Genomic DNA, 26,978 nt, shown 5'->3' on the forward strand with positions numbered 1-26,978 from the left:
ATTCATCATCATTACATTCAATATAATAAAATAGTAGATCCTTTATAATACTCATACAATCATTCATCACCATTACATTCAATAAGAATACAAAAGTAGATCCTTCGTATGGCATATACTACTACCATTCAGTAGTAGCCCAAATTCATAACAGCCCCAACATCATATTCGGTTTAGTATTCATCACAACTCAATAAGATGTTCACCTCAAAATGGGTCAGTTTTAAAACTCTAACATTTTCACCATTGTTTCAACATTCATCAAGAACTTGTTCAACATTTCATAGTCGTTTCGACAATCATCAAGAATTTAATCCAACTCTTCTTCGTTGTTTCCTCTTACACAAGGATTTAAATAAAATATCATCACAAGTTAATCATTTCAAAACATAAACATCAAAATGGGAAAAAGGTGGAAACCACCTACCTGCTTCACTTGTGGTTTGTCTTTGTCCTGGCAATGGTCCGATCCCGGCCACAACACCTAAGACACCAATGACCACAATCAATTCATTTATATCTTGAATTCACATTCATCCACACTTATTTCAAGAGTTCATATGTTCACATTCAAGTGTTCCACATTTTTCACCATCATACCATGAAATTGTTATTAGAATTGAAGTCATTTCTGCCTAAAAGGCCTATTGTAGAAATCAACAGCGAAAACTGGTTCACTGCAGGTTGCCTAGAAGGCCTATTGTAGAAATCGGCAATGAAAACTGGTTCACTGGAGGCTGGCAATTCGACAGCGAAAACTGGTTCGCTGCGGGATGCCAATTCGGCAACGAAAAAAAACTGATTCGCTGCAGCCAACAAGTTGTGTAGCAGCGAATGTTACTTCATTGCAGACAACTCGACTTCGGCAGCGAATCACAAATTCGCTGCAGAAACTCACATTTCGGCAGTGAATGCTAATTCGCTGCAGGAAAATCAGTTTCGTTAGCGAATCACCAATTCGCAGTAGCAAACTCAACTTCGACAGCGACTCCCAAATTCGCTGCAAAACACACATTTCGGCAGCGACTCCCAAATTCGCTGCAGACATCTCCGTTTTGGCAGCGAATCACAATTTTGCTGCAGGACACACAATTCAGTAGCAAATGCTAGTTCAGTGCAAAAAACTCAGTTTCGGCAACAAATCGCAAATTTGCAACAGCCCACTCAACTTCGGCAGCGAATCACAAATTCACTACAGAACACACATTTCAGCAACAAATGCTAATTTGCTACAGACATCTCCGTTTCGACAGCGAATCATAATTTTGCTACAGGACACACAATTCGGCAGCAAATGCTAGTTCGCTATAGGAAACTCAGTTTCGGCAGCGAATCGCAAATTCACAACAGCCAACTCAACTTTGGCAGCAAATCACAAATTCACTGCAGAGCACACATTTCGGCAGCGAAAACTAATTTGTTGCAGAAGACTCAGTTTCGATAGCGAATCGCAAATTCACTGCCTAACCCACATTTTGGCATGAACATACACCACACATGCTGTAACTTTCAATGAATTCTAGCAGCATACACACATTAAACCCATCAATTTCAGCATATAATCTTTTGTTAAATATTCTGGAATTAGGTCCCCCATCCAGCCCCATTTTTGTCCCTCCTTTTAGCTTAGTTCTTTCCATAACAGTTGGAGTAAAGTTCCTAGGCCATGCATTCATAGTTTTCTTCTTCTTTCGATTTCAAGACCTTAAAAACAGGTGGAGAATCACATGGTTCATACCTCATGGATCTAGCATTTTTTGGGAGGGGTTTGACAACATTTCTCCCCTTATGCTCCCGATTGTTTCTTCCTCTTCCTCTCTTTCGGTTTTTATCCTCCTCTTGTTAGTTTTCCCATCAATTTTAGGCCTTTACTCCCTTCATGTTTGCAGCTATCCAGCCTCCTGTCAAGCTCTCCCTTCTTTCTCTCACGCCTAAAGAGGGCACTAGCAGTTGGGGTTTGGGTCAAGTTCTTTCTTGGAAAGGGAAAGAGGGAAGGGGACAAGCATCTCATTTTTGGGGAAAGGGAAGGGGACAAGAGCATGTAGCTCATTTTTGGGGGAGGGTGTCTCCTCTCTCTCTCCTTGCTGCATTTATACCTTCTAAAAGCAAAAGGGGGGGTGTTTGGCTGTTGAACCAAGGCTGTCCTAATCCTCCTTTTGGGTTATCCTTGAGCTGATTTTCATTCCCCTTCTCCCCCCTAGGATAGGTCAGTCCCACACTAAATCCTATTTTTTTATGTTGCTGTCGATTCTGAAATTGACAGCCTCAAACTATGCTGCTGCCGATTCAGGAATCGGTAGCCAAACTGCATCGCTGTCGATTCAGAAACTAGCAGCCCGAAACTGCTTTGCTGTCGATTCAAAAATTAACATCCCAAAACTGCATCACTGTCGATTCAGAAATCGACAGCATGAAATTGCGTCGCTGCCCATTCAGAAATCGGCAGTCAAACTGCATCGCTGTCGATTAAGAAATGGACAACCCAAAACTGCGTCGCTGCAGATTCAGAAATCAGTAGCCGAAACTGCGTTGCTATCAATTCAGAAATTGGCAGCGATGGTGGAGTCATTTCGGTTCCACTTTTTTTTTTTTTTTTTTTTTACATGAGTCATGGGTCGCAAAACCAAGAGCAAGCTTCGCGTTAGAGAAAAGTGCATAACTGCTTTATAATGGACATGCATCAAACATATCAAGGTTGGTTAATATAGAGGATTGGAGATCGTATGGAATGAAGAGCCATGACTGCCATATGTTTATGCAAACTCTCATCCCATTAGCTTTTCGTGATTTGTTGCCAAAGGGAATATGGGATGCACTCACGGAGATCAGTCATTTCTTTAGAGATATATGCTCCATCAAGTTGAATGTTGAGCACATTGAGAGACTTCAAACAAATATCATTGAGACACTATGCAAACTTGAGATGATATTCCCTCCATTTATTTTTTAACTCAATGGAGCATTTCCCTATACATCTACCCTTCGAGGCAAAAGCTGGAGGACCGGTCCAGTATAGATGGATGTACCCATTCGAGCGGTTATATATTACAGTTGTAATGTAATTCATATGTAAAAGTATTTTCTATGTTTTTCTTAATTGAAAATACTTGATTAATTCAATGCAGGTACTTGTTTAATCTTAAGAAAAAGGTTAATAACAAGACGCATGTTGAGGCTTCGATATGTGAGGCCTATATTGTTGAGGAGATTTCAACATTTATCTCGTACTATTTTGAACCTCATCTAAGAACGAGAATCAATCGTGTTCCACGGCATGATGATGGCGGTGGAGTGCCTTCTAGTGGGAACTTGTCAATATTCTCCAATCCTGGACAACCCACACCTAAAAATGCTGTAAGAGGAAGATATTTATCGAAAATAGAGTTCAAACAAGCACACAACTATGTTTTATTTAACTGTGATGAGTTGAGACCTTTTATTCAGTAAGTTTTATATATGTGTAATACTAACTAAACTTTGTCAGTAATAGATTGCTAATTATATATTGTAATATCATATACTCATTATCACTTGTAGGCAACATTGACAATATTTGCTCTCCAATAACTCATAGTTGACCGAATCCTAGATCTTTCAATTACAAGATGAACAATTTACCACATGGTTCAGAACACATGTAAGCACTATCACAAACTCATTCTAACTTGCAAAATTACTGTATGCATGTCATTACGAGATTCTCGTTCATTTACTATTTATTGATGTACATTTCATACAAGGTTTATCAAATAAGAAGGAGTGCGCCTAAGTCATTGTCTTCACTAAGCCTAGGGCCTGAAAGAAAAGTTAAGTGCTACAACGAGTATTTTGTCAATAGATATGTTTTCCATACTGAAGAATATGGGCATGGAGGAAAGACATACAATAGTGGTGTTTGTGTTAATGGATCCACTAGTAGTGAGTTAGAAGTTGACTATTATGGTAGATTAGAAAAGGTCGTCGAACTGCAATATCATAGCGAGCAGAATAGAGTGTTTTTATTCAAATGTTATTGGTATAACACAACTGACAGAGAATTCAGAGTTGATCCGCATTATGGTTTGGTTGAAATCAACTCAAAAGCTAGACTCCGCAACATAAACGATGCCTTTGTTTTCGCAAAGCAATGTCAACAAGTTTATTACACATACACCCCTTCATTTAGAAAGGATCAATCAAGAGTGGATTGGTTGTCTATTTAAAAATGAAACCTCGGGGTCGTGATGAGGTTGTTTAGGAAAAGAACGAAGACACAAGTGTGCGAGATAAAGTTTTTCAAGTTAGTGAGCTGGTTGAACCATATCGAGTTGTTTCTTCGATTAAATTAGAAGAAAATTCAAATTTATTACACAAAGCAATGTCAACAAGTTTATTACACATTGTGTTTCGATGATAGTCTTTTTTATGTTGACATAGAGGAGTTGAATGTTGTTTTGAGCTCTAGTGGATAAGCAAATGTCAATGAAGATGATGATATCCATATTGAAGATTACGACGAAGGTGATGACTATTCAATTGATGATGATGAAGAAGAAAATTCTAACTAACTATCAGAATGAAGCCCTATGTAAAACCCTTTTTTCATGTAATATAGATTATGGATGATATATTTTGTAACATGAAATATTTATTGTTTAAGCACTGTTGTTATTGTTTTGTGCGATAGACAGTTTACCATTTAAGTTTTTGCAGGAAAGTAAATAGTCAATACAAATACAACTTTTCTTGTACAATGCCACAATCACCGACGTTCATACCGACGGAATAAGGTCCGTCGGCATTTCACAAAGAGTTAAAAAATAATTACTTGAAATGCCACAATCACCGACAACAATACCGATAGATAACAATTTGTCAGCATTTCACAGAGAGTTCAAAAATAATTACTTGAAATGCCACAATAATCGACGTCCATACCGACGGATTGTAGTCTGTCGGCCTTTCATAGTAGCATCACTAGAAACACCACAACCACCACCGACGACTTTGCCGATAGAGTCACGTCTGTCGGTAAGTTGTCGGCAGGTCAATATTACTGACAAAATTACCGACGGACTGTGCAAATTCCAAAGGGTGGTGCTTTAAATGCATCTCTGACCGCGTCAGTTTGCCGATGGAATTACCGACGGATCGCGAAAAATATGGAGGGTAATTAAAAATGTTGGTGCAAAATTCAAAAATTACCAATGGATTTTTGACACTTCACTGATGGAATAAATTAAAATAATAATAATTTTTTATTTTCATCGTTAACATTGCCCTATAAATCCCAGCGACCACCCTTTGAGTTCATTTTTTCATCTCCTCCGTTTTTCACCTTAACTTTTGATTTTTTTCCTCTCAATTCTTCAAAGCTTTCACCTACATTCTCTAGCAAGTTTTCTTGTGAATCTTCATTAGATTAAAAGGTATGTGTTTCCTCTATTTAATTTTACTTTAAGGGTTTTTTTTGTTTTAGCTATTTTTATTTTTGTTATGTTTTTTTTGTTTTGGTGTACTTTTATAATGTAGATAAAGTCTTGAATTAAACACATTATTAAGGTAAGCATATTTCATTCCTAAAGTCTATAGTTTTTCTTTTTTTAATTTATTGAATATTTTTTATTGTTGTATTGGCATAATTATTGAATAATTTGTTGAATTGTAATTGTTAATGTTGAATTTACCTTAGAATTAGTAATTGAATATGTTGGAATAATTAGTAATTTTATTCTATTATTGCATGATTTGTATTTAATTATTTCCATTGATTTTAATTGTTAGTCTAGAATTGTTTTTGAATTTATTGTATTGTTGTATTGGCATAATTATTAAATAATTTGTTGAATTGTAATTGCTAATGTTGAAATTTACCTTAGAATTAGTAATTGAATATGTTGGAATAATTATTAATTTTCTATTATTGCATGATTTGTGTTTAATTGTTTTCATTTATTTTGATTGTTAGTCTAGAGTTTTTTTTGAATTTATTGTTTTGTTGTCTTGGCATAATTATTGAATAATTTGTTGAATTGTAATTGTTAATGTTGAATTTACCTTAGTATTAGTAATTGAATATTTTTGAATAATTATTAATTTTACTCTATTATTGCATGATTTATGTTTAATTTTTTCATTTATTGTAATTGTTAGTCTAGAGTTTTTTTTTTAAAATTTATTTAATATATTTTATTGTTGTATTGGCATAATTATTGAATAATTTGTTGAATTGTAATTCTTAATATTGAATTTACCTTCGAATTATTAATTGAATATATTGGAATAATCAGTATAGATTGGGTCAATTGGTTGTAGCTATTGTCAATATTTGCAGGTTTGTGGATTTAGATAGTATCCAGTATAGGGGAGGTGTTGTTGAAATTTTTTTATCATTTGAATTTAATTATATAATTATTTGTATAAAATTATGTAGATGCGTAGAATGAAAACCAGAGTTGGTCGCTCACGTATGGTCACTGCTAGTTCGTCAACAACGATGATGATATTTCCTTAGGTGCCTCTCAAGAAGAGGCACCTACACCACCTGCGCCTTCAACCGATGCTGCCTCTTCCAGCGCTAGTTCACAACGTAGTGGCGGCATGCCTTCACAACGGAATAAATTTACCAGCAAGTACGAGGCATGGTGGAAGGACGACTTTTCAATATAAGTTTGTTAAGGTTTTAGTTTTTTTTTTAAAAAAAAATTATAACATAATTTATGAAGTAATCACTATTTCATTAATTTCATTTATGTTCAGGTTTACAAACATTGAGGCCACCCGAGTAATATCATCAGCCTTTAAATTGTCGATGGAGATTCCATTGTTTCAATGGAGTTAGATATCCAAACATCCTAAATGGATGCCTCAAATCAATGCATGGTTTGACAGATTTGAGGTTGGTGTTAATTTATAATTTTAAGCTTATTTCTAATAAATTATTACTATAATTTTAAATAAATTATTATTTTTATTTAAAATTAATTATTTATACACAAGAAAAATTCTACTGGGACAATGAGCATGACATTGTTATGAGGAAGGTATGGGAAAATCACGTGGAAACTAGGTAACATCGAAAACAATACAAGATTTTTTTTAGACAAAAATTTATGTTTTGAAATTTAATTTTTGGTTGCGTGAAGTAGGTTGCGTGATTTTTGGTATGAAGTACAAAAAAGGATAAAAAAAAACCGTGAGAGATAGGGGTTTCCAAGGCTGGAACGACGTTGCGATTTGGAGGGATTTCAAACCGATATACATCTCGGAAGATATATGGACACAATATCTTGAGCACGTGACATCTGAGTGGTTCACACGATGCTCGTAGTCTGGTGCTAGCAACCGGAATCGGCCAATTCATGGCTCGGTGACAACGCACACCGGCAGCTCTGTTCCGTTTGCTGCACATGCGAAACGAATGGTAAGATTAATTTAAATGAAATATATTGTTAAATTAATTTGTTGTTAATAAATCTTTTTTCATTATAGCCTATGTCTCTTGGACGTAAGCCGAGCCCGATGGAGCTGTTTGTGGTGACGCACGTGCAGAGTCAAGATCGCTAAAAGCGGGCGCAACAGTTCGTTGACAACCATACTCAACATTTCATGGTATGTTTGTTCAACCATTTTATTTTGTAAGTTATTATATTTATTGAATTGAATATGATGATTACTTTTTTTATTATTATTTATTTTCAGGAGACCTATAAGAATCGGTTGAGGGAGAGATATGAGGACGATCATTTTACCCATCCGGAATTTGATCCGAATTTGTGGATGGAGGTTGGATCGTCCGGTGGACCCAATAAAAATCAGGTTTACGGGCCTTCCAACACTACGGCTGACAACTTGCGGTCGGCCCGTAGTGTTTCAACCGTTAGGAGCTCCCAATCAATATGAAGCACCCAATCTAAGGAGTTTGTGACTTTTCAGCAACACACGGCTCAGCTCAACGAAAAATACGACCACATATCAGCGGAGTATGCACAACTCAAAGTTGCTCATGCAAAACAAAGAGCGGAGTATGCACAATAAAAAGCGGATCATGAACAGCTTCGCGAACTGGTCATGAACATGGCATCACAGAGTGGAACATGTGCGCCTAATCCTTTTTGGCCGTACAACCACCAGCCTCCTCCTCCTTTTCCAGCTCCTCCTTTATATTATTTTGAAATAAATATTATTTACCTTTAAAATTTCATTTAATATTTTTTTTGAAACACATTCAGTTTGATGTTTAATAGAAATTTTATTTGCATAATTGGTTTTTATTACCATTAATTTATATAATTTTTATATTATGTATTCTAAATAATTTTTTAAAAACAAAATTTAAAAAAATATTACAAAGGGTTTTACCGATGAAATGAATCCGTCGGCATTTGACAGTAGCTGCCACATTCACCGACGAATTTACAGACGGGTATATTCGGTCGATATTTCATACACTCACCGACAACTTTATCGATGGAATGATTATGTCAGCATTTCACAGTAGCTGCCACTATTACTGATGAATTTACATACGGATATATTCGGTCGGTATTTCAAACATTCACCAACAAAGTTACTGACGCTATGTGTCCGTCGGTAAATCACGCTATCAATGACGGGATAAAATCTGTCAGTATATTTCAAGCAAGAAACTTTGTTTTTTGGCACGCAAATTCTGTTTGTAGAACCATCAGCAAATGGTTTTTTGTGTTTCCGACTGATATAGCGATGAAATGTAGAATTACCGACGAAAGGAAAGCCGACGGAAGTATTTCGTTGGTGACGATGTCGGTAAATAAATTACCGACAAACTCGTAATCACACACCGACAGAATATTTTCATCGGTAAAACTGTGAAATCTTGTAGTGAACTGACTCGAAGACATAATTAACTCTTATAACTTAAGCTTCCATTTTGTATGATATTTTTAAATTTGTTTAAATCATTTTTACTCATAAAAAAATCGTAAACATGTTTATTAACAATAATTTTTTACATAAATAAATAATTTGTTATAAATTGAGTATAAGTTTTCACTAATAAATTCTTCTTGTAATAATTTTTTTAAAAATTGATTTGAATATTTTAACCAAATATATTTCTAAGTTAAAGTCATGTCAACTTACTTTTATCATAATAAGTTATTATGAACAATATTTTTTGAATTATAAATTAAAGTAACAAATCACTTTAATTAATTAATTAGCAATATCAAATAGTCTCTAATTGATTAAAGCTCTAGTTTTTTTTTTTTTTTGTTTTTTTCTCTTCATCTGGCCACTGAGCCTTATTATGATCAAACATAGCTTCGAAGTCCACACATAAAACCTTAATAAAATTCAGAAATTATTTTAATTAAAAAATACCCTCACAAAAACACCCGCTTGCCACAAACCCACTTAAATTTGAATAACTGTATACAATCAAGATGTTTTTCTTGATTTTGCTACACCAACTCTCAAAGGTTGGAATTGGATATAGTAGTACATCATTTGAAATTGGAATTTTCTAGGAATTATAAAATACGGAAAGTATATATATCAAGGAGCACTAATTAATAACACAATAATTATTGTCCTTGCACTGTTATTTATTTCCTCAATGGAATCACTAAAATAAGACGATGAAAAGGGTTTTGCATTCTTTCAACCTCGAAGGGCGGACAGCTTAAGCGAGGAGGTTGTGGGTGTTTGGGCGAGCTTTACACACGAGATGCAATGGGGTAATCTTCAACATGAGTGTTGCAGCCGTCTCTGTCATATCGACTTCCTCTCCATGAACAGTGGAGAACTCAAAACATTGAAGCAATTGGCTCATAACCAAGTTTATCACTCTGAATGCCATGGCTTCTCCAGGACAACCTCTCCTTCCCAACCCAAATGGCAGTAGCCTGTATGGTTCACCTTTCCCATTTTCAAATCTTTCAGGCTTAAAACTTAAAGGATCATCCCACACGTCTGGATTTCTGTGAATGGACCATGCATTTACAAGTACCATGGCACCTGATGGAATATCATAGCCTCCGAGGGTGCAGCGCTCGGATGCCACATGTGGAACCAAGAGGGGAGCCGGTGGGCACAGTCTCAGGTTCTCATGGATGATACATTGAATGTAATGTAGATTAGCGAAATCTGGTTCATCTGCCAAACGGCCATGTCCAACTTGGGTGTCCACTTCGTCTACTGCTTTCTTTAATGCACGTGGATTATTCAGCAGGTTGGAAAATGCCCATTCTAAAGACAGAGCAGAGGTTTTTGTCCCTGCAACCAACATCATCTGCAGAAAGTTGTGGATAACCAACCATGCATCAGAAGATTTGAATCCCCAGGAATACATATTTCTGAAGAACCATGGGTCAAGGAAGGAGACCATGAATATCATCTTCAGATATGTATTTTTATTATATTTAATTACGTATTTATCCCAAATAAAATAAAATAAAAAAGAACGGAATTTAGGGCAGCAGAATGAGATTAGAGACTAACCAGAATAATGCCTTTGATGATTTCGTCGGTATAGTATTCAGGTTCCGATTCCTGCAAAGCGAGCAGGTGGCTTACCATGGTATTCCTACTCTTATCAACTCTATGCTCATCAATAAGTCCTTGCCAGAAAGCGTCCATCCTCTTGCCTAGCTGAGTCATCCTGTTCTTAAATCCATCATAATCAATGCACTGCAAAATGGGAAACAAATCCCCCAGATTTGTCACCCTAGTGCATTCAGAAAACTCGTGCATCATGTCCTTAAACCTCTTTGACTCTTCAAGCCCATCAACATCTTCGCCATAATACTTCTTCCCTGCAACCATTCTCATCATTACATTAAAGTTAAGGTCCAGCAACATTGTCCTCAGCTCTATCACGGCCGAACCATCGCCACAAATTTTGTGAATTTTACGAAGTAAATTCTTTACTTCTTCTCTTCGGATGCTTGCGAACGTGTTGAGGCGGCTTGCTGAGAAGACTTCAATAGCAGTAAGTCGGCGAAGGTTGCGCCAGTGATCACCATACGGAGCTGCGGCAAGGGTGGTAAAGTTGTAATTCAGGACCTTGCCATTTAGAAAGGGGGGGCGGTTGGCCAAGGTAATATCGTTCTTGGTGAAACATTCTTCTACGGCAGCTGGTGATGATACGATGATCACAGTTCGGAACCCAAACTTAAGGGTGACAATGGGGCCATATTTTTGTGAGATGTCGTGGAGAGTTCGGTGGATGGCCTTGGGCTGTTTGAGGAGAGGAAGATGACCTAAAATTAGGCGACCTGGTGGGCTTGGAGGGAGCTTCATGCGGTACTTTCTTGCTTTTTGCAGCAGGATAACAGCAAGAAGAAGAAAGAAACCCCCCAGAAGCGAGTACTGCATCATTTCTTCCATTGTTGAACTGATTGATCGTCTAATTAATCAGTTCTGCCGTTTTGGGTAGGAATGACCAGAATTGATCCTTTGTTCTGTATTTATGGAGTGATTGTAACAGAGTTATGATTGCTATTTTATTATATATTTAATTTTTTGGGTTGCTGATTCCTATCCTTTGACCTTGCATTTTTTTTGGTAGACACCCGTAGGAATACTTTGTTCTGGTCTTTGTTTTTCTTATTTTTTTTATTTTTTTTCCTTTTGATCTGTTCTCTCGAAGATGAAAGGGTCATAAAGTCAAAAACTCGTATGAAATGTGGAGGTTTATTTTCCTTTTCCTTTCCTTCTAGTTTGTTTTCCATGATAAAACCTTTTACACACCTGATTTATCAGCTTGATGTATGCATGCATTTTTAAGAAATTGGATCTTATTTTATAAAAAGTAATCTTATATTACTCTGTAATAAATAAATAATCTGATTTATTAGCATTTCAACAAACAACGGCGCACTGTCCACTGATGCCGGACTCTCTCCCTTATTTCTGACGACTGAAACTCGTTTTCCACTATATATATATATATATATATATATATTGTTTGATTCGTTCGTAGCAGCAGCCTGTCGTTCGACACTCTCTTTTTTATTGAAAGATTTGTGACGATATTGACCACCTTAATGGCCAAACAATTATTATTAATTTAAGATAAAATTGGGATTCTTCGATGGCGCCTAAATCTTTAAGTCGATGCCTCATTTTGACAGGGATTTAATTTTATATTATTATTATTACTATTATTATTTTGTCTTTCACTCCAGTTATCTTTGGACATTTTTGTCATTTGTTACGTGTTCATCTAAATGAAATAAAGGAGGCTGCTCGGTGCACTTACCCCTGCTCATCTAAATGTGCAAAAGTAAAAGATTTGAGATTTTACTCGCTTTATACCTGTCATGCGATATTTCATATTGTTAACTTTAATAAGTTAAAGTTATTATTTTTATTATTATCTTCATGAACATTACTACTAGAAATAGATAATAACTAGATTATTAGCAACTAGATTATTAGCTTTTACGGGCTAGATAAATTTCTTTTTAACACGAAAAAAAATATATAAATATTGATAATATTTTTTTAATAAAAAAAATTAATTATAAATTTAAAATATAATGTATACTAGAAAATATCTTTTTTAAATACTGATACATTAATATATTGAACGATATTTTTTATTCAAATATTAATACATGATTTATTAGACCAACCTGAATTAATATGTCAAATTTATGATTCAAGTGATGAGACCATGACAATCCTATAAAAAAAAATCAAAATAAACTATTAAAGTCAATTCATATTCAATGTTAAAGGATTAAATTGAAAAAAAATGTTAAATTAAAAAAGGAGAAAAAACTACCCTGATTAACTATGTTTTACTTGTCAAACTCGCAATCTGGGTGATGAAATCAAGTTAATTTCATAAAAAACAATTTTTTAATAAAAAATAGAAATATTAGTTTCCAATTAATACAATGCTGAAACATAAAATAAAAAAATTAATTAAACAAATACAAAAAATAAAAATAATCAAAGTCAACTTAAACTAACCTATTAAATTTATGATTTGAGTTGTAAGACTTGGATAAACTCATAAAAAGCAAATAAAAAACAATACAAAAATTTATTTTCAACAAATCTACTATTATTGGTTGAATTTGAAAAGAAAAAAAGAAAAACTAAATTCGCAATATTGATATATGACAAAAATAATAATAATTATAAAGCACAATTTCTAAAACAAAATCTAATATTGAAAGATATTTTTTTTTTTAAATAGATTATCAAAAAATAAAATTTAAAAAGAAATACATATAAAAAGCTAGTATAATAAATAGTATTTTATAAATATGAGTATAGAGATTTAGTCGCGCCATTTAAAATTTCTTTATCGCATATAATCTATAATGCATTTGTTTATAGTTTTGTTGACCTAGTTATGCCACTGTAGGATTCAAGTTAAATTATAAGACAAGAGAAGAAAATGTCAATATTATGAATATATTTTATAGTATCATAAAATTTATTAATTAAAAAAAATGAATGTTTATTAAGAAAAAAAATAGATGATAAATGTCTTAGGGGATGTCTTTGCGAGTTATAAATCAAAAGAGGGTAACATTGAAAAAACAAAGGAGTCACCATTTAACTTTTGAAGCGATGACGATCTCAACCAGGACGGGGCGCACATCAAATCAAACCCATTAAACGGGCATGACCCTATTGGTTTCATTAACTTTGTTTTTAATTTTTTTTTAATTAAACGAAGTAAAAAATAGGCACACGAAGGAAAGCACTTGTATAAAATGTACGGGAAATTTAAAAAAAAAAAGAATTAAAATTTTTTTTGAAGGGTTTAAGAAGAGTATTTTTAATTCAGAAAAGATAATTTTATTCAAAAAAATATGAAAAAACTAAAAAATATTATATTACATAATATTCTTGATAATTTAAAAATTAATTTATTTTAATCAAGACCCGCTTGAACGGACATCTATAACATATTACTAATTTATTGTCATTAATTTTAATTTTAACCAAATGAGAGAAAAAAAAGTGAAAAGAGGCTATGGTGTTGTTCACCCATTTTTTCCTTAAAATAATACAAAAAACATTTTATCTTCTGTGCAAACAACATGTAATTTATGTTTTTAGATTTTGACCAGAGGTGGTTGAAAAATCAAATTGTGGGATTTTAACCCAAAACACTATTATTCAACTTATCTCAACCTAAAACATCTTGAAAATATCCTTAGAATCTCATAAAAAAGTTTGTCAAGCTAAAACAACCCTAATCGGTCTAGAACACACAAAATTAAACTGAAAAATGTTTAAAGTGAAAACAATGATTGGCATCCGAAGTGAAAGAAAAAACTATTTGAGCTTTAACTGGAACTTGGGTGGGATGCAATTTGAGATTAAATTGAAAAGTTATTAAAGAACCTAGAACTAAATTGAATGAAAAAGAAAAAAATATCTTATGCATGTAACACATGCACTAACACTTGAGGAAAGTTACAATAGCCTCTTTTGTGATTCATTGATGGTCTTCCTTGGTGCCATGAGAATCATTTATGCATAGGCATCCTTTTATGGAGACGGCATGTGGCGATTGAGGTCCTGCATGGGTCTCACAATCCATTCTTCCTTTTTTTTTTTTTTTTTGCCCTCCCTTTCTTGATTTCTATGCTTGATTTCTTCTCTCCTTCCATTGAGAACTAAGAAGGTTGCATTTCTTTCTTCTAGTTTTCAGCTATGGTCCCATTAGTTTCAATACATGGAAAAGAAAAAAATCAAACATTTTTTTTGCAAAGTCCAACTTGAGTGTAAGAATGAAAATCCTACATCAACACAATCAACATAAATATCAAGACAAATATAGAATAAAACCAATGTGTAAGAATCAAATTGAGTATTTTTTTTTTCTATTTGATTGTCTTGAAAGATTTTCTGTCAATTTTTATATTATATGAATCAAATACTTATATTGAGATAAGGAGAAGAGCAAGCAGTCCTTTCTAATAATAGGCCAAGAAAAATCATGTATGTTAACAAATTTAGGAACTTGTCAAAAGAGTGTATCATTATGCAAATAAGAGAGGATTCTTTAATTTTAGAAATAAAAAATCTATACGTATGATTTATTGATTTTTAATGATACAAATATTAGGAAAAAAAAAAAACATAACTGCGGAAACACATGGGTTGCATGGCTAGTGAGTGATGAAGAGAAAAGACTACTCACATTAAATTAGACAAGTGACTAGTAATTTATAGAACAATCATGATACCCATCAAATGTAACTAGAGATCAGAAAAGGATTGCTACCAAAATCTGTGTGTGTCTATGCATATATATTAGTTTTCTAGACTCGATTCAAATAATTGTATAGATACATGTTTTTTCTCTCTCTTAAAACTATAACTCAGAATTTAATCTTGAACTAAAACAAGTAGCATTCTTATAAAATCAAATAAAGCATGGGAGTACTAAACCTCATATCTTAAGAAAAAATTATTTGTTATGCTTACCATGACGTATGTAAGAAAACCGATACAAAAGTAAAGAGAGAAATTGCAAGAAAAATAAAAAAAATGAAACATAATGAAAGAAATAAAAAAAAGATATAAATAAAAAAAATTGAATAAATTGCAAGAAAAATAAAAAATGAAACATAATGAAAGCAATAAAGAAAAGATAAAAATAAAAAAAAGAAAAATAAATTGAATAAATGAAATTCCATTAATGAGGCTAACCATCTTTCTTAGTAATTAAATGACTTATTTATATTAGTACAAGATGCAAGACTCATGATTAGTTATCTCTATAACGCTCTTCATGAACCTTAGACATAACCAACAAGGCTTCTTTTGTTCCTAAGCATCTAAGAAGAATTTTATTATTTTTTCCTCTTATATAATATATCTTTTAGGAGTATATAGTTGATTGTTTTTATTTTCAAAGACCTTAAAACATCCTATGAAGAATCTTCAAAAAAAACAAATTTAATTAATTTTGACCCTCCAATCCTCTTGTAAATCAAGAACACTAGTGTCATTAAGACTTTGCTTGTAGTTGATAAAAAAAATTAAGCAATAATATTATCGATGCTTTTTTATGCATTTCCTGTCATAGAATTTGCATTGCTTTATTATAATGATGATATCAACTATGGTTGATTGATCGATGATTTTGATAAGGATAATGACATAACTATGAAAGAACATCTTGTACCCCAATTCATAAAAAGCCAAGTCATGGGCTTTTACATTATTTTATTTTCTTGAAAAATATCTTTTGATAAAATTTGTGGCGATAATATGGTAAGAAGTTAGAGTTTTTTGTTCACATTTATATTGTTTAGATGGTTAGTTGATAATAAGTAGTAAATACCTAGTCACTATGACTAGTTTTGCTTTTAACTTTGATAGTATTTCTAGGCCTAAAACTAAGGCCTCTTATTCAACTTGATTGTTTATGCAAGAATAATCAAGTGAAATGAATAGCGTTAGTTTACGACCTATTAGGAATATTATAACCACCCTTGCATCGACTTTTTTTGGTGTTGGATCCATTAAATCATAATTTCCATGGAACATTTTTTGCTTTGATATTGTTGGTATCTTATTCCATTCATGATCTATATTGATGCAACAATGATCATCGACGAAATTAACAAAGGCTTGTCCTTTAACTCCTTTTTTCTAGCATGTAATGAGATTAAACTTAAAATAATAATGTTCATTTACCAATTCACTTAAAAATGGCTTTGACAATATATATTTAATTAAATCTATTTTATAAATTACATAAACATCTATTGTTAGCATGTACTAGCATAATTAGCACAAGTAAAATACAAAGAAGACAAACATCATTTTCTATTAATATATATATCTTTTCGCAATTTTTTTGAGTACATAATTAAGATAAAACACAATATTTTCATGCCCAAAGTCGGTTTCTTGTGTTAGCATACTAGAAATTGATCCTTATATTGCTTAAGTATACAGTCTTAAAAACTTTCTAGGCCTTGGTAGGCCAACCCTAGAGTTTAGTTAGATATACTTTTATGTGTTCCAAGGTAATTTATTATTTTTTTATCCTTTAAAACTAACCAAAGTTATTCCTTTTCAACAACTTAATAAAAGATCTAATCTTCTCTATAATATTTGAAATTAACCTTATTAAAAATTAATCTTGCCAATATACAATTGTATTTCTTTTATATTTTAATGAATATTTGCTTCTATAATTTCTCGTGCCTTATATTTGTCCATTTATATGGCTTGTTGATGCACTACAAATCCCAGAACATTGTGTACTTGCACTCCAAGGTATATTTTAAAGAGTTCATTTTTAGGTTATGTATATTTATATAGTTAAAGGCAACATATAATTCATTTAGGTTAGTGGATTTTGATTTGACTTTACAACAATATTATAAATATAAACCCCCATATTGTGATTGATATATCATTAACGATCAAGTTCATAGCCCTTTGGTATGTTGCACTAGCTTTCTTGAATCCAAAAAGCTTTAAACCATGACATTTGAATATTATTAGGAACATCTTATTTTATAATAACAATATGATTATAACAAGAATGACTATCCATGAAACTTAATAATTCATTGTCAAATGCTACATCGATTAGCATATTATCCATTGACATAGAATATTCATCTTTTAGAGCTGCAAAATTTATATTTCTAAAATCTATACATACCCTTAATTTGTCATTCTTTTTCCAAACTAACACTATATTGGATAACTGATTAGTATTTAAAAATGGATTTTTATCAAGGTTTTATATCATCATTTTGTACTTGAAGTATCAATAACTCTTTAACGAAAGCATATTTTATAATAACAAGTCTGATACTATAAGATACCTTTAATTTATGGTAAATGGTCATCTTAAATGCAGGCCTATCACATAAATTAAAGGATTGATTGATGATTTTAACTACTGAAATTTAAAAGACAAAGAGATGGCTAAACTTAGAAAAAAGATGGTGGTTCAGTCCAAATTGGAACACTGTTCAGTCATTGGGTCATATCTGGAGTTGTAGATCTTGGATTTAGGTTTGCTCTATATAGATGGAAAGCTAAGACATTGGCTAAAACTTTCATGGGAGCCCAAGATTTAAAAAGGTCATTTTCAAGTCCAAATTGTAGCAACAATAGAGAAGTCAAAATCTGTCCTGCAACTCAGACATTGTTCAGTGTTCAGCCCATATCTCGAGTTATAGAAGTCCAAATAACCTCAATTTTTTTTTTTTGGAAATATGAGACAATTTCCTAGAACTTTCATGCGTTAAGTCTATTCAAATTCTAATGTTATTAATGACATTTTGTTCAAACAAGAAAATAAGGATTGTCACCAAATCAAGATGTGGCCACCCACTCAACAATCAGTCATTAAATCAATAATTCCAAATTTTGGCCTATAAAAGGAGGCATTTTGCCATGCATTTAGGCATCTTGGTTGTTTAGATCAAGATGATGCTCTTTATTTTTTTTTATATATTTTTGTAATGTTTAAGTTTTATTTCATATTATATTTTTCTTAATCTCTTGTTTATGCTTATCATTTCTTTTACTATACTTATGCTCATATGTTGTTTATTTATGTTTCTCTTCTTCATTATATTTAGTTAAGTTTATTATGTCAAGGTGAAAAGGTTTCACTAGTGGTGTTAGAATATGTATAATATAAATTGAACATGGACTTCAATGTTTATATCCAAAAAAATTTGTTATTCACATGTTTTATCTTTTTATCTTGTTAATTTTTAATACCTTGCTTGTTAAATGGTTAATCTAGATTTGTGTTGTATGACACTTGGTATAACAAATGTTTGACACTTTTATAGCCAACCGTATGGTATAACCTACACATATGTTATAAAAGAAACTTGATTTGTTGTTAACATAAGTTAACATCATGAATTCCTGATAATATTTAAAAGTGTGGTGTTACTAAAATAAGATAATTAATATGATCATATTAAAAATTACAATGAACTATTAAGGATAAATCATCCGATTGAAACCTCATTTGTGTACAGTTTTCAGTTGATTAATAAAAAGAGTTTATACTATACTTATTTCTAATACTATTAGTGGATCCTTTAATATTGACAATTGTTTTACCATTGTTTAATCCTTACATCAATATCCAATAAAATTCTCATAAACTCTTTAGTATTATTATTATTATTATTATTATTATTATTATTATTATTATATATTATTTGTAATTTATATAGTTCACCTCCCTATGATTCAACTTTGTTCTTACCGGGTTATTTATTACTTCGACACTCCTGCACTTAGGATAAGACATCAATCTTTTGGTCGTGTCAAGTTTTCGGCGCCGTTGTCGGGAAGGTAAATTTTTGTACAAATTTTGTTTATCTTTCTCCTTTCTTTTTTCTTTTATCTAACTTTTGCTTCTTGTGTTTTGTCTCCTTTTATTTTATTTTTTCTTTTCTTCTTTTTATTCTCCTTCTACACGTGTATGAGAGTTTGGTCACGTATATTAAATGATAGACTTTGCAGGGTATCCTCATCTTCTTAGAAAACATGGCTGAAGAGGATAATCGGTCGCTTTATAATAAGAATAATCGGGTTAGAACACTTACAAACTACATGAATTCAACAAGAGCAATTACGTGATCATGTATATTTTTTCCTCCTAATGCATCTCATTTTAATTTTAAGCCGGATATTATTTAACTTTGACCTTCTTTTCATGGATTAAATCTAGAAAATCCATACTTATATTTGAGAGAATTTGAAGAAGTTTGTAACACTTATAATGACTCAAATTGTAGTATGAACACCATCAAATTAAAGCTTTTTCCTTTTTATTTAAAAGATAAGGCTAAAACATGGTTACAAAATTTGAGATCAGGATCCATTTGTGCTTGGGATGAAATGCAACAACAATTTTTAAAGAAGTTTTTTTCTATTTCATAGAACAAACTCTTTCAAAAGACAAATCACTACTTTCACTAAAAAACTAGGATAAACATTTTACCAATGTTGGGATAGGCATCGAGACTTGTTTAATACTTGCCCTCATCATGGTTTTCAAACATGGAGATTGGTTTCATATTTTTATAAAGGATTAACACCTAAAGATAAGAAAATGGTGGAATTAATGTGCAATGCAACTTTTGAAGATAAAGACCCTCATGAAGCAATGAAGTACCTAGACTTGCTAGCTGAAAATGCTTAAAATTGGGACACTACAAGCACTTATGAGGCATCGGGTAAAACACAACCTCATACATCTAGTGGAGGTATGTACAACCTTAGGGCTAGATCACCTATTGACAAATTTTTTAATCAAAGATGTTTATTATATGCTTTTTTGACCATTCTCTTATGTGCTAATAAATGGTCTAGTGCATGGAGTCATAACTCATCCAAATCCTTTAACTTTACTAACATGGTTGATTGACAATATGAATATCCACATTATATTGTACAACCATTTCGAATGATATTATTTTGAATTACATGGATAACATGACATCATTGTTATATGTATCATGTCAAGATTTATAATTCTTTAAATAATAGTGAGGTTTCTAAAGAAATCTTCTATAAAGTCATAAATGTCTATAATAATTTAAATAATGCATCATGTCAAGATTTATGATTTTTTCTTCCTAATTTTTAAAAAAGTTGACATGGTTTTGTTACTTAATTCTTCATACACATTGACTTGGGCATAATATGGATTACAATAAACTATCTTCCCATACTCTTGTGTAAATTACTTCACATTTCCCCTATAATTAATAATGAAAAAAATATTAGGATTATTGGTGACAAGAATCCAGAGGTTGTGCCGAGGATTGTAGAGAAACGTAATGCTAATCAAGGACCACCCTAAACTTCACGCTCACTGGAGCTTAACGACAAACAAGTCGTTTTCGCTCAGTGATAGTGGGGAATCTGTGGCAACTTCCGCCGCCGCCACCATTCCACGAACAATCCACAGCGTACGCCATCTCAGTTTGAATGGAATAATGCTGTCGTTATGATTTTTTTTTTTTTCCATTCAAAAGGTTTATTCGTTTATCCTAAAGGGTTTATACGTAATTAACCCCAATTTCAAAGCTATTGACTAGGTGGTATGCCACTGGCCACCTTGTTCATTCGTTTATCCTCACGCCAAATTTGAATGCTTCTTGATTAGGTCCACTTGCAATTTTATTAACATGTTAAAAATAAATTTTAAAAACTAAAAATAATATTATTTTAATAAATTATCAATTAAAAAAAATATTCTGAAAGTTAACGCATATATACTATCAATTGTATAGTCTGAGCTCCAAGACAGTAATGCTTACCAGCAGCGTACGCTATTGTTTGTCAATAATTCAAGTCTACTGTCCCCGTCATCTTTGAGTGATTCTTAGTCAAGATTCCTTGAGTAAATACCCCAAAAAGTAAACACCCTTAATTTTTTTTTTTTTTTTACTCCTTTATGAACGTGGTTATACTTATATTTTTAAAAATATTTATTTTTTTTTATTAAAAATTACTATTTTTATATATTTTAAATCGGTTTGATGTATTAATTTTAAAAATAATTTTTTTAAAAAAAAAAAACATTATTTTAATCCATTTCAGCACAAAATATTTTAAAAAAACAACAACAATTATACTCCGAAACATCATTTTTTTTATATTATATGTTAACCGTTCTTTCTTATTGGATTGATGAACGATTAGGGCAGTACTTATCATTAATAAGTTTTTTATTGCCTTAAAATTATTTCTTAATTTTATTTTTTCTTTGTTTAAACGCGAAAGGAGTCCTTTTATTACGTTATCAAAGTAACTTATTTCAAGAAAACCTAAATAATGTGATGAATTTAATGTAGAAACATTGACCAACTAGACATGAAACACAGTGTGTTTTGGGTTTTTTAATTCTTATAAATTTTATTACTCTATGATTGAATTTTTAAATAAAAAAACACTTTTATCCTTCCATGTTGTATTAACTAGGAATTAACCCTTATAATTTTTTTTTCTATAAATTTATTATAGTATTTGGATCCTCTTAGATATATTTTTGAAAAGCCTTATTTATCAAGAATAAGAACAATATGATAGATGTTGTTGGCTGAGTATGACGTAGTGGACATGATAAGAAAAGTCGTAAAGAAAGTGTTATCGTTGATCATTTGGAAGACAATGCAATTAAAGATTATAAGCCTTTAAATTTTAATTTCCTAGATGAAGATGTGCTGGTAGTAGAAAAAAAGAAGAATCAGACTAGTGAACAATGTATTTTGACGGAGTAGTAAATGTATATGACAATTAGGAGCAGTGAAAGTTTGTCCTAATATAAAGCAATAACAAAGGTTGGGGTATTTCTAAATTTCTCCAGAAAGAGATTGCATAGAATATGTTAGAAAATGCCATAAACATCAAGTGTACAAAGATAAGATAAATATGATTTTAGCTCCTCTATTTAATTTGACATCTCCATGGTCATTTACAATATGGAGAATCATTGTAATTGGGCCTATCATTCCAAAAGCAAGCAACCAACATCGATTTATCCTAGTGACCATTAATTACTTCACAAAATAGGTGAAAGCTAGTTCATATGCTCATGTAACCCAAAAGGTAGTTAAGAGATTCATTGAACGAGATTTAATCTGTCAATATGGAGCACCTAAAAAGATAGTGATTGATAATGCTTAGAACATCAATGAAAGAATGATAGTAGAGCTTGCGCAAAATGGAAAATCAAGCACTAAAATTCATCTCCATTCAGGCTAAAGACGAATGGTGTTGTAGAAGCTACCAATAAGAATATCAAAATGATTATGTTGAAGATGGTAGTCACGTATAAGGACTGGCATGAAATGCTTCCTTTTGCTCTACATGCATATTGTACTGTAATAAAGATGTCTATAGGAGTTATTCCTTAGTTTACGAGATGGAAGCAGTAATTCCACTAGAAGTAGAAATCTCTAAGGGTATTTGATGAAATCAAAACTTGCAAAAGCTTATAGGGTCAATATAAGAAATAAGCAGTTAAATTTGATCAATAAAAAAAGGTTAGCTACAATTTGTCATCACCAATTATACCAACAAAGAATGACTAAAGCATATGACAAGAAAGTCAGACCTAGGGTATTTTAGGAAGGAGATCTACTGCTGAGAAAGATATTACCTCGACCCGATGAATATCAGAATATGTGGGCACCCAACTACGAGGCCCATATATAGTGAAGAAAACATTATTTAGGAAAGCTCCATTATCGACAAAAATGGATGGAGACAACTTGCCTAGGCCTATGAACTCTAACTATATAAAGAAATAATATTCATAGTGTACTCTTATTTAAATCAATAAAATTTGATTACTCATTCTCGTTATATCCTATGTATTTTACAAAATGATATCAAAACGCTCAATAAAAAAGTCTTTTTCAAAAAATATTTATTTCTTAAACAAAGGTTTTCAAGATTCAACTTTGGTTAACAATTTTAAGAAAAATCATTGATCTGATAAGAGAACAATTCACCTAGCAACTCCTTAAGAGATGGCTAAATAGCCAGAAACTCAAATGGATGATCAAGCCATCAAAGTTTGTTGTCCAAAAGCTACATGAAACAAAGACGATGAAGTTTGCATAAGTCATCAACTCGCAAAATTGTTTTATAGCAATCGCTACGGTAATGAGGTCAAAATTTATTAGTGCTAACCAATCTTGCTTGAAATAAGGAAAGACTATTTTTGATATCCCCTAGAGATGAATATGTTCCTTGCAATAAAAATTTAAGCTAAAATGGTTTTTTTTCCTTTGTAAAATAACTATGGTTAGGATCACACCTCACACTAAAAGCAAGTATTAGAAGATGAGAATGAATGTGTTTAAGAATGTCCACTAACAATGAGAAAGTGGTCACAAAACCCAAAAATGATAGAAATACTTGTGAACAGAATCTATGAAATCTTGATTGGGGCTGCAAAATAGAAAAGCCCAATAAGCCTAAAAAAAACTTTGCTAAATGACAAATCTTAAAAAGAAACACAAGTATCTAAAAGACAAGCAAAAGCTTCTCCTGTAGCTTTGATGAATAAAGAAAAGGAAAATCATTGAGGAACTTGCAAATGGAAATAAAAAAAATGCCATTAATATCTTGATATGAGAAGATAAAGAGATTTTAGGTAATAAAAGTTGGTTAGGTGTTCAAACAAAGGTTTACCGTGAAGAGAAAAAAACCTAGAAAGATCCCTTATCTCACTTTTAAAAACAAAGATCTTTGATAGCATCGCATATGCTGGAAGAATAGCAAAAGAGGATGAAAGGGCATAAAGAAGTGAAAGTGATCTTAAACCTATAAAAATTGTCAAACATTATTTGAGCCTATGAATTCCTTTCTTTGGTAGCCATGAAACTCAAGCTTTATTACGTTCCTTGAAAAGTTCATTCTAATCAAGTGAGCAAGAAAAATGAGTAAATAGTGCTCTCAAAATATAAGGAATCATTCGTGAGAGTCATGGTGAAGTGAATAACTATTCTTTTTGTTCACGTTGAGAAAATCCAAGCACAAGACTTCAAAGTTCAAACAAGTATTTGAACTTTTTTTAACCCAATGCAAAATGGGCCATCTCCTAAACCAATCACCATGATGAAATATCTTTTTCTAAAGACTAATACAGATCATGAGAGTTACATGAACATTGTTATTTGACATGACATTGAAAAATTTCAAGTTTTTTAAAAGACAGTAAATCTTGTGAAATCTTTGTTAGGAAAAACACCTTAAAATAAAAACCAAAACATATGGCACAAGTATTTGAAAAAATCACACAAAAAACAACGATATCATATGACAAAGAGTTTTAATTCATTCCTAATTAGGAAAAATGTGATAGCATTTAACACGACCTAAATACTCACAAAATGAGAAGGCCACAAAGACAACTCGACACTCAAGATTTGAAAGTAACATACATAAACGTGCTCAAGTAAACTGGGAGGGTGAGCTAGCAAGAGAGACCACTTTAGAAATTACAACCCTTAGTAATAAAAATAGAGATTGCAAAGAAAATGGGCTATATTTTGAAAGACATACATTGCATATAGTTTAACCTCAACTTTGAAATAATGTTGGTGCATGATTCACCAATCATAAGGAATGGTGGTGAAATTTGTATTGGTGAACGGAAGCCAAGAATGACAATGACATCCCATCCATAAGATATATATAACCAAGGCCATAAGATAAGGCACTCATTTTAAGAGTTTACCCTTAGAGGGTATTTTGTTTTAGAAAAGTTTTGGAAAGATCCAGTGTAGATCTTAGTATTTGGGATATGTAAAAGGTGGGACATCCATGAAAATATGTCAATTTTTTAATTTTAAAATAGGTAGATCGCCCATAAAAATAAACTAATTTAATAGAAACATGGAGGCTTGTTGAAATTCTTTTTGAAATTTGAAAAGGAGGAGATCACCCGTGACAATAGGTTATTTTTTGAATTTCAAAATGAGTAGGTCTCTCATGAAAATAGATAAATTTCAGAGAAGCATAGAAGCTTGCTGAAATTCTTTTTGGAATTTGAAAAATTATAAATCACCCGTGAAAAATAGGCTATTTTTTTTAATTTAAAAAATGGACAGGTCCCTCGTGAAAATAGACAAATTTCAGAAAAATATAGAGGCTTGCTAAAATTCTTTTTGGAATTTGAAAAAAGATAGGTCACCCGTGAAAATAGGCTATTTTTTTAATTTTAAAATGAATAGGTCACCCGTGAAAATAGACAAATTTTTAAATTCTATAGGGATAGGTCACCTGTGATAATGGGATAATTTTCTTTAAAAAAAAAAATAAATTTTTTGGAATTCCAAGATGGGTGGATCACCCAGTAAGTTCAACAATTATATATATATATATATATATATATATATAAGCTCATTATGCAAAATTATGACGAGATTTTGCTTTGTAAACATTGTAAAGAGAGAGCATTTGTTGTTATCCACTTTTAACCCCACAAGAAATCAAAAAAAGAAACAATAAAAAAAGAAAATATAAAATACAAGAAGATATACATGAAGAAATCTTAGAAGATTGTCCAAGTTGGTGGTGATTGACCATAATAACAAATAGAAAAGTTGGAAGACCAAAATATAAGATTGACAAAATTGGCAAAGAAATACAAATTTAGATAGTGAAGGACTCAATAAGAATTTTAAAAGTTTTAATTAATCTCAATGAGAATTTAGATAGAAAAGGCTTAATTAATCTAACATAGAAGGTCTAATAAGTTTTAAAAAGAAAAGATAGTGAAAAGGAAAGAAAGAAAAAGAAAAAGAAAGAAAAAAAAAACAACAGTCCGTAACCAGCAAGTATTTAATTAATAAAATCCGAGTTTTAAAATATATTCCATAATATATTTATATTCTTTAAATTTAAAATATAAATGAAAAAAAAGATATTTACAAAAGTACTAAACTGTATATAGATTTTAAAAGTAAGAATTAAATATATAAATTCTAAGAATATGAAAATTATTTATTTATTTTTTAAAAATCACATGGATTGAGTAATTAACTATTCTCAAATAGTTAAGTGATAAGTCTGTATGTTGTAGATCTTTTTTAAGAGCATGTTTGGAAATGTCGTTGCGATTTTTTTTAAAGTGTTTTTATTTAGAAATTTATTAAAATAATATATATATATATATATTTAAAAAATTATTATTAATATCAGCGTATCAAGATGATTTAAAAAAACCAAAAAATATTAATTTGAAGTAAAGAAAAAAATAAAAATCTTTAAATTTTAATTTTTTTTAAAAAAATTAAAACATAAAAATAAACACGCAAAAATAAAAAGTTCTTAATTTGAGGATTGAATCCACACAAATTTCGCATAAAGGAATATTTTTGAATGCTCTCAAAGTCGTATGTAAGTAGATGACTTGCCTGTACTGCAATGTATCGAAGCGCTATTCAGGTTGCTGCTAAAGCTTATATGCAGGTACCAGGTTAGTTTCCGACATTGTATGTTTTTTTTTTTTTTTT

The 26,978-nt window shown here is 31.5% G+C and overlaps 1 protein-coding gene across 1 annotated transcript; it reads right to left on the minus strand.

The window, feature by feature from the left end:
* Nucleotides 1-9,530: 9,530 nt before the first annotated feature.
* LOC118029929 (cytochrome P450 81Q32-like) lies at nt 9,531-11,439 on the minus strand. The gene is made up of 2 exons (XM_035033923.2): nt 10,462-11,439; nt 9,531-10,252 (listed from the first exon to the last, which is right to left on the minus strand). Exons 1-2 carry the CDS (start codon nt 11,347-11,349, stop codon nt 9,644-9,646), a joined length of 1,497 nt encoding a protein of 498 aa, XP_034889814.1. The 5' UTR covers nt 11,350-11,439; the 3' UTR covers nt 9,531-9,643.
* Between the last annotated feature and the right edge of the window lie 15,539 nt (nt 11,440-26,978).

This window comes from Populus alba, chromosome 5, assembly GCF_005239225.2.
Source record: "Populus alba chromosome 5, ASM523922v2, whole genome shotgun sequence".
Taxonomy (NCBI): domain Eukaryota; kingdom Viridiplantae; phylum Streptophyta; class Magnoliopsida; order Malpighiales; family Salicaceae; genus Populus; species Populus alba.